We start from the raw sequence: 9,386 nt of genomic DNA, 5'->3' as shown, positions 1-9,386 counted from the left end.
CAATCCGGTAGAAACAAATATATTTAACTTCGCTGTTTTCTTTTTTTTTAACTTTTTAAGATATAGTAATGGTTTGTTATTATAGAATTAATATTTTACTTTTTGATTAAAAACGGTCTACTATGGCATAGAAGCAATCGGAAAATTAATTAAAAAATAAATTTAAAATATTAAAACATTTTTTTTAATTAATTCTTTGTGATCTATTACTAGTTTAATATTTCCCAGTTATGAATCACATTGCAACATTGCAAGGGTATATAAACTTCGGCTTGTAAAAGATTGCTTCCATTCTTGGTTTTAATTCTCGCCTTTGCACTGCAGCTTAACGGACTATTTAAAAACTTTAACTGGCTGCCTAAATGGGGCAAAAAGAAGGTTCACTCAAAAATTCAGATACAACATTTTATTTCCGCATATTAATTTTGTTTAGGCTCTTACAATCATAACTGTTGGATGGACTGTCCAATTGGGACGACGAGCGATTGCCGTAGTGTCTCTAGGAAATACAAATATCAGCCTTCTTGTGGATCGAGTAATGTCCGGGTTTGGAGGTCTAGTGTTTCGAATTGGCGGTGGTGTTAAAGGCGTAGGCGTGGGCTCAATGAAAATAAAAGTTAAGCGTCTAGTCGTTGGGATGTGAGATCTGGTCCATGATGTAGATCGAGGTGTAGGATTCGTAGCTCTAACTGGGGGTCTGGTCCATAGAGTGGGATTTGGATGTTGAATTCTTGCCAAGGTGGTTCCAATGGGACGATTTGAAGATCTATTTGTGGGTCTTATAGTGGGTTTTATTGTTGGCCGAATTGTAGTAGGCCGATTTATGGGACTGGTAGGTTTGACTGGGGGTCTTGTCCATAAAGTGCGTTTAATAGTAGGTCTAATGGTGGGTCGTGCTGTGATTTTTATAGGAGGTCTTGTCCATAAGGTGGGACGCACCCTTGGAGGCGTTGGACGAACAGTTGGCAACGGAGGACGCACTGGTGGTCTTGTCCAGAGTGTAGGCCTTATATTTGGTTTAGTGGGTAGTAGTCTAGTGGGAACTCGCGACCAAATCAAAAACTTTCGCGTGGTTCGCCCAGCAGTTGGTCTTGTAGGCATGACGGTGGGTCTCTGGGTTGCTGGTGGTTTCGGGATCGGTCTTGTGGGTTTCCTTGTGATGGGAAGTCTTCTGGTGGGCTTGCGAGGTGGAATTTTTGGTCTCCTGGTGGGCTGTGCGATGGGAGGTCGCCTGGGAGGCGGTGGTGTTAATCTTGGCGGTGGTGGTCTAGGAACAGGTCTTGGCGGTGCTGGAACTCTCCGGGGACTGTCTTTTGGCATTGGCAGAACGGCCGGTGCTTTGGGCGGCGAATAAACAGGTGTTCCATTGATCTGGCCAAAAGCCAGGCAGAGCAGCCAACAAACGAACGCCAGGCGCATTTTATTTGCACACCGCGAACGAGTGCTCCGATTTATATAGGTTACTATATATAAAGACTATAGAGACCAAGAACAAACACAGATGGTTGGCGAAAGAATTTGTGCCTTTTGTCTTTAGACTTCACTCGGTAGTTAAACGTTTTATTAAACATACATAATTACATGATTTCTTGCGTTTACCGGCTGCTTCATTTTCACTTTAACTTTCTTATTCTGTGTGTTTTGGTTTTCGGGTTGGGTATTGTATCCTTTGTATCATATGTATGCGCTTTGTGTATAATACTTGTACATTCTTATATAAGTGTATACCATATATGAGTATGATGCTTCAATTTATATATATATAGAGAAAGTTTTCTTTAAGTATCGGCTCAACAAACATAACTGTGAGTGCAGTTGTACAGAATGCATAATACTAAGGTTAATCTACCCGAAAGATCTCAAGAAATATGGTGCTGTACACAAGAACTAGCGTATCGTTACTAGAAAATATTCAATCAAATTTGCTATCAACAATATTTAAATATAATGTTTACAGTATTTTATATATTAATGTTTTTGTATATCGAGCGAGAGATAAGCTATATTAGCTTAATTTATCGTCGAGCTGAAAACAGGAAAAAATATTTCTTAGGTACAGATACAGTTAGTTTAGTTTGCTTTTTCACTTTGGTGCGTCAACTTTCATATACTATATAAACGTATATTTATTTTTATTTTTATATTTCTATTTTATATGCTTCTTAGGTATGTCAAAATATGTCATTTTGTTAGTATATTTTTGTGTAAAATTAAAATATTCAACAGTTGATTGCAATGAGGCGGATTTCCATAATATCATTCGTTACAACATTTGATTTTAGTTTTAGGCTTTATTTGTTTGTTCTCATCTCTAAATTTCTTTAAGTTCAAGTTTAGTTCAAATTCTTTTTTAATGCAACTACATTTATATTTCATATTTCCATTAAATTACTTAATTTTGTTCTTTGTTATATTGCAAGGGACAATTTCGGGAACGACAATTTATCTCCAATTTCTAAAGAAATAAAAAGTTCTTAAACGTTTAAAATATGTGAAACCAAGAACACAACGATTTAATTGAAAAACATTTAACTTGTAAAACAATTTAATTCCAAATTAGCTAATTATTTTTTCCTTTACAAGAACTCCCCTAACTTATTGGGAAACCCATACGGTGCGTTTCAAAGCCATAAGACAAGGGATAATCTAAATTAATACTATAAAATAGTATGGTGAACATCATAGTCATAATCAACTGCGGCTAAACGAAGCAGCTCGCACTGCTTCCCGATGTCCTGTAGCCTTGAAACGCCCCGTATTCACATTTTCTATTGGTGTTTTTATTTGTTGTGTTTTCAATCTCGGTTTAGGTTGCTATTTGCATAGATGTATAGGTACTTTATGTGTGATTCGGGGGGTAACCCATGCGTGTGTGTGATTTGCTTGGTAATCGCCCAAAAGCAGGCAACAAACTCGGCATATTTTTAAATGAAAAAAAAACAAACCGTGAGGATAATCTCCGCCCGGCGCCATGCAACTGATATAAAAAAGGCCTATAAATATTATAGATCGGCACAATATATATATACATCTATCCGTACGCACACATATATTGCCCTATAAATATTGCTAAGCTGCTATGTGAAAATTCGTTTCGATTTACCCCACTCCATCGACTGTAACCAATCTAACTCATACGGAACATTTATGCTGGCTATGTGGCATGTCCTATATAAAATATATATGTGTATATGTATATGCTATGCTATGTGTAGATCGTATGTTGATTGCCCAACAAATCAAAATAAAGCAATGCAGTTATGCAATTCATATTGCAGGCCAATGTCCAAGATATGTTTGCGGTTATACTTTGTTCGTTTTAGTTCTATGAGTGTGAAGATGGCCTGAGTGAGCCGACTACTGGTTGTCCCCGTTTACTGAGCGAATGGATTGTGCTGGTTGGCTCCGGGAATGTCCAGATTGCCGCCAGTGGTCTGGTAGGTGCCATAGGGTCCTCCGTTCGGATTCATCTCGTTCAGCCGCGAATTGGACAGAGCCCGTGGAATTGGATTGCTGGGAACCCCATGAGGAGCCAAATGCGAGGTCTCCTCGGCCACCTAAAAATTAATAATAATTTTAGTTATATAGCAGAATATAAAAAAATATTAATGATTTGGTTGATAGTTAAATATTCCTTAAAGGTGTGTTTTTGAGAACTTTGAATTGTCACTCTACTATTATTTTGACCACAGCTGTACAAAACCACAAAAGATAATTTTAAAAATACTACCTTATTAACTATAGCAAATTATGAGTTAGTTTCTATAGATTTTGATTTAAGTTTTCAATAAATTTGCTTTTAAATACGAAATAATTTTAAAACGTATAAATTTGATTGGAAAAGTTTTTTTTGTGGCAAACCAGAATATAATGAAGTGTATAAAAGTAGGCAACAATTTATGTTAAGTGAAGCCTTTAAAACGGTTCAGTAGGAAAGACGAGGTTCTTTTTTTTACAGCATACTTTTAGACAACATAATAAGTGATTTCAAATCTTATTCTTATCTTTATTCTTGACTTCTTAAACTCACCTGATGCGGATCCTCGGTGACGGGTATTTCGGAGATGAAGCCCTGCTCCTTGCGGTAGAAGTTGACGAAGATGAAGAAGCCGAGAACGAAGAGGCAGGCTATGCCGTACCAGCGGAAGGTAGTAGTAGTACCGTAGTAGGTGACGAACATGCCGCCAATGATGGCGCCGCAGCCACGCCCCAATCCGTGGTGGATGCCCTGGAGGACGCCCTGAGCCGAGGCTCGCAGATGCTTGGGGGTATTGTGGGCAATGTACGAGCAGGAGGCTGCCCACACGGCAGCATGGGTGATGCCCTGCATCAGCTCGAAGGGCAGCACCATCCACGGATTGGTCAGGTACGAAATATAAAGGAAGCGCAGCACATTACCTATCAATCCCAGACACAAGACCTTGACATGACCGATTTGGGTGATCAGACGGAAGCTGAAGAAGTAGGCAAAGATCTCGGACACGTGATTGATGACGGACGCCACACCGAAGAGGGTGGGAGTGCCGCCGTAGTCCTGCAGATGCCAGAACAGAAAGGTGAAGATCAGGCCAATGCCAAAGCCCATGAACCAGGCAACGAACAGGAAGGAGGCGGTCTTCAGGTCTTTAAATGGGTCAGCACGGTCATCCACTCGGGCAGCTCCTTGGCCGTCTGGGCGAAGACCTTGGACTCGGCCCCAATGTGCGGCTGTGGCTGATGGCCGGCGGCCAGGAAGCTACTGACGCCACCGGCACCGGCACCCGAGGCGGCACTGCCGCTACCAACGGCCAGCGAGGGCAGGTTCAGTTGGGCCGCCAACTGGTTCATCGACTCCTCCTCGGCCCGCTTGTTGGGGTCCACGAACTGCGTCTGCTGCTGCGACGCCAGCTGCTCGTCCACCGGGTCGTACTTGAAGGTGATCTTCGAGGCGGAGATTATCGCGCAGGTCATCAGCACCGAGAAGATGGAGAAGCAGATGTTGTAGTTCTTCTCCTTGTTGCCGGCCCCGCACGGGTGGTTCGAGAACGAGGTGGAGTGGTCCAGGGCGATGCCCACCAGGAACATGGAGATGCCCCAGCCCAGGGACCCGAACATTCGCTGGTGTCCGTACTTGTCCGCATCCTCGCCCAGCAACGTGATCACGGCCGAGTCCGCCAAAGTGATCGCCGGGGCGCTGAAGAACTCGCCAATGAGGATCACCAGCAGCAGCAGGAAGAAGGCCTTTTGGATATCCTGCGGGGACAAATGGGGACAGTGTGAGTGAGTTTTCAAAATGGAATACCCTTGGCAGCTGGTCTGCCAAACTATTGTAAGATCGTTAAAACATACCTAAGCTCTTGAAATGGTATTAAAAAAATATTAGATAAATTAGTATGAAATATTCATCAAAACAGCTGATTAAACAGCTTAACCCAACTCATAAGTGATCTGAAATCAGGTCAACAATAACTACCATCATATTTTTAACGATACTATTATATAAACCAATATCTATATAATACATATATAAATATCAATCAACTTTTTTATTGGTATCTGATATCTAAAGCATATTTATTTAACTTAACAGTAATGTTTGTTGCCAGATAAGCAAAAAATGTCAACAATAATATAATTGCTTTTTGCGGAATAACTTCATTCATTAAAATTAAAAAGTCGTTAGACAGGATTAAGTAAACAGAACTAACAGTTAACAAACTCTTACAAATTTTAAGTCCAAATGCATAAAACTCTAACAAAATATAATATTATTTTAAAAATCAAAGTGTTTTTTTTATATATTCGAAACCTTCTTCTCAACCGACTTACCGGAGTCCTGTAGACCATGGAACTAAAGATGGGCGTCACGTAATCCCGGTGGTACTTGTCATCGTAGTTGCTCACAAAGTTGATGTGGACCGGCGAGATGCCCGCATCGATTCTGGGCAGCAGCAGGGATCTCTTGTGGCGGCTGTGGGATGCCTCTGCCTCCTCCAGAGCCTCATCCGCTGGCATGGTCCCGGCTCCCAGATCCAACTGCTCCGGCACATACTGGGCCGTACAGATCGCGTTTGGTTCGAGTGTATGTCAGCACAAAGTCCGTGGAATTCCGGCGTTCGATGCAGTTTATAGCCTCCGGCCGGATGAAGCTCAGCGGAATGGTGAAGAGGACCCAGCAGGCCAGTGAGCCCAGTAGCAACCTCTTGCCCTGGCGACAGCGATCCGCATAGGAGCCCCAAAACGGGGCCGAGAGGAACTCGACGAAGGGCCGCATGCCCACCAGGATTCCACATTGGCCTGGATTCATGCCCATCTGCTTGAAGTACACGCCCATCAGCGGAAACAGTGATCCAAAGGCGGCGTAGAAGAAGAAGTAGAAACTCTTCACGGGAATCAGCTCACGCTCCGTGCTCGCCCCGAAGAACATTTCCAGGATGTCCGAGTGGCCGCGAACTTTGTGCGTTGACTCCTTGGCCTCAGGATACCTAAGGATATAATATAAATTAGTAAGAAATATATTTTAAAATTTGTTACCCATTTGAATTAATGAAGCATCCTTAATATACCGCTCAACATCACTTAACACAGTCAATTTCTGATTGGGCTGAAGAGATCTTTACCAATTTGAATTACTTATACAAACTTATAAAATAAAGTAAATAAATTTTACATTTCTAACAGGTTTAGCTATTATTTTCAGTTAATACACGTATCAATTTGTAAAAATGTCTTATCAATATAAGAAAAATAAGCACATATAAAATATATAAAATTATTCACCTAACTTAAGGTTAAAATCAAACTATTTTAAGCTCACAAATTATATTCGATTTTTAAAATCTTGCAATTAATTTTAAGTACGTTACTGTATGAGTAAACATATAGATGTCGATTGTTTTATCTAATAAAGAATGTTATGATTATTTTTTAGCTTACTATAATGTTCTGTTTAAAGTAGAAATGTAAGATATCCTCTATAGCGGTCTAAAGAATTATTTACTTAAAACCCCTCTACTTACAAATTGGGATCCACCTCGCCACTGGCCTCCACATCCACCCGTGGTCTGGCTCCAGGTGGTCCGTATCCGGCTGCCTGCTGCTGCGGCTGATTGCCGTAATTCATTCCCTGGTCGTAGCCACCTGTTGCCTGCTGCTCGTAGGCGTAGCCCTGCTGGCCAAATCCAGCACCTCCGGCCGGAGCTCCAAAAGGATTGGCTCCTCCGCCACCCGCTGTGTAGGGATTCATTGTCCGCCGGTTCCTTGAACTCGGATGGTGTCTGCTGGTTGGTCCTGGCTGCTCCTCCTCTGGTCCCTACCCACTCTGGTTGCTGGTTTTCCGCTCTTGACTGGCACTTCCTTTCGGTCTGGTCTCTTGTGGCCCAGTTACAGCCTCATTATCATCTCCATTATCATTCGGCAGCTGTGGAAAACAAAGGACACAATTCAGCATTACCAACGCTTTGTTCTGCCTCACACAAATCATCATAGAAATTGCAATGTGTTATTTTCCTCTACAAAAATAAATTTAAATTGACTTCACTGTGACGCCTGAATAATAAGAATGGTAAGAAAACATTTTATAATCTATGTAAATGTACTCAATACAAGTACTAAGGCATGCTTAATAAAAAATTGCAAATTATTCATTGTTTCGCTTAGAAACGTTACAACTATACAATTCATAATTTATCATGTTTTATGTTCTCTTATAATTTTACTTTTTAAGTAAACTGCCAAATTATTTTTAATATTAATAACTAGCTCTAACAATCTATATGCCAAACTGCAGCTATTGCAAGTATTTTAAATATTAAACAATGTTTAATAAATAGTTTAGCTCTCTATGTACACCATATAATAAATAATGCAATTAAATCTCAAATTTTTGATAGTGTATAATTGGGATTACTGTTTATGTACAAGGCAACTGGAAACCACTCATGTTGTTTCCACTCAGGAATTTAAACGATTACTGCTGTCAACTACTTCCGTTTGACATTTCCCAGTTCTTTTGAGTGCGCAATCACATATTTTACGCTTTCCACTTGTGGTTGCGAGGAAAAGCGAACTGATTCAGAGACTTGGCAATGGCAAAACAAACAAGCTCTGCCATTCACTCTGTATTTGAGTGAGCTCATGCGATTTGAGTGAATTGCATTAGATGGTGAGCTTTAAGCGTGAGTAATTTCTATTCCATTTTTTGTTGAGTTTACTGGTATCACACATACGCACTGTTGGCACATAACAAATGTGGGTAAATGGGTAAGAGTGTATGTGTGTATATGTGGGTTATTGTCTGTATATAGAGCAGACTTGTTGTTGCTACCAAAGAATATATACAAATTAAAGAGAAGATAAACCATAAATTGTGAGAAAATATAACATATATTAACTAGACAAGTAAGAATCAAATTAAATGTATTTATTTTCTTTAGTATTTGTTGGTTAATTCTTTCTTAATAAATCTTTAAAATACTGAAAATCCTTTTGCTGTACTGTAGATTTATTCCTTTTTTAATGGCCCACACGTGCCCACAAAAGCTGAGGTACATATCACTCTCTATATATAGACAATTTTCGCACACTTCTTGAAGGCCATTGTCATTGGCTGAGACACTTGAGGCGAAAGTCTTCTTTAAGTCCAATTCTTCACCTACTTGTTATGTAAACTTGTCGCACTTTTCACCAAATATTAGATAAATATTTTACACACCAGAAATAATGTTTGGCTCGGTGGATTTCTTGAACCTTTTGCTCTTCGACTGTGGGGCAAATGTGTTACGTGCGTAATCGATAAGCAGAGTTTTCCTCGCGTCTGGCCTCTATATGAGCGTTTGGCAAGCTGCCCAAGAGTTTTCCCAAAGAGCCACGAAAAGAAAATGTTGCGCTCAAAAGCGGACGGAAAAGCTCGCTCAAGCGCGTTCCGCTGTCGCGTGCCGAGGTGTGTGTGTATCCAGTCTAATGAGATTTGACACGGCCGACAGCAGGACTTCAAAGAGAGAGGAAAGAAAGAGAGGGAGCTCCGCCCTGCCAGTGCGGGTGCGAGAGAGACAGCCCGAGTGAAAGTGACAGCTTGGCGCTAAAAACCCGGTTTTAAAATTATTTCCACATTAGCTTTCATGGTTTGGGTGGTTCAATTTAGCCTATTTAAGTTAATAATTGTCTTTAAAACTGTAAAAAAAAAGGTATTTTTAATAAAAAAAATCTAAAATTTACAAAATTTACATTAACATTGTAAAAAATTTTATTTTTAGTTGTGTTTAAGATATTGTGTAAAAAAATACCAACATTTCATGTAAATACAGTGCAGTCAAGTTGTGAATTATTTAAAAAACAAAAACCTTTCCAAAACGACAGGGAATATTTTCATTATCTGTATTACTTATCTCACCGAATGTAATTTACTG

At 40.2% G+C, this 9,386-nt stretch overlaps 2 protein-coding genes across 2 annotated transcripts; both read right to left on the bottom strand.

The window, feature by feature from the left end:
- Positions 1-419: 419 nt before the first annotated feature.
- LOC128254820 (uncharacterized) lies at positions 420-1,508 on the bottom strand. Its single transcript, XM_052984129.1, has one exon. The coding sequence runs from the start codon at positions 1,417-1,419 to the stop codon at positions 430-432; it is 990 nt and encodes a 329-aa protein (XP_052840089.1). The 5' UTR covers positions 1,420-1,508; the 3' UTR covers positions 420-429.
- A 98-nt stretch (positions 1,509-1,606) lies between these two features.
- Positions 1,607-8,856, bottom strand: LOC128254819 (major facilitator superfamily domain-containing protein 6-A). Its single transcript, XM_052984128.1, is given in 7 exon segments — positions 1,607-3,557; positions 4,031-4,629; positions 4,632-5,232; positions 5,809-6,039; positions 6,041-6,464; positions 6,999-7,399; positions 8,693-8,856. Coding segments are annotated over 6 exon segments (2,265 nt in total). The 5' UTR covers positions 7,226-7,399; positions 8,693-8,856; the 3' UTR covers positions 1,607-3,374.
- Positions 8,857-9,386: the final 530 nt, after the last annotated feature.

This window comes from Drosophila gunungcola (genome assembly GCF_025200985.1).
Source record: "Drosophila gunungcola strain Sukarami chromosome 2R unlocalized genomic scaffold, Dgunungcola_SK_2 000006F, whole genome shotgun sequence".
NCBI lineage: Eukaryota > Metazoa > Arthropoda > Insecta > Diptera > Drosophilidae > Drosophila > Drosophila gunungcola.
Note: the sequence above shows the minus strand (reverse complement) of the source record. Positions and strands in the feature narration are given on the sequence as shown.

Excerpts from the sequence above, each read along its gene's own strand:
- LOC128254820 (XM_052984129.1), bottom strand. The coding sequence starts at position 1,419 with ATGCGCCTGGCGTTCGTTTGTTGGCTGCTCTGCCTGGCTTTTGGCCAG.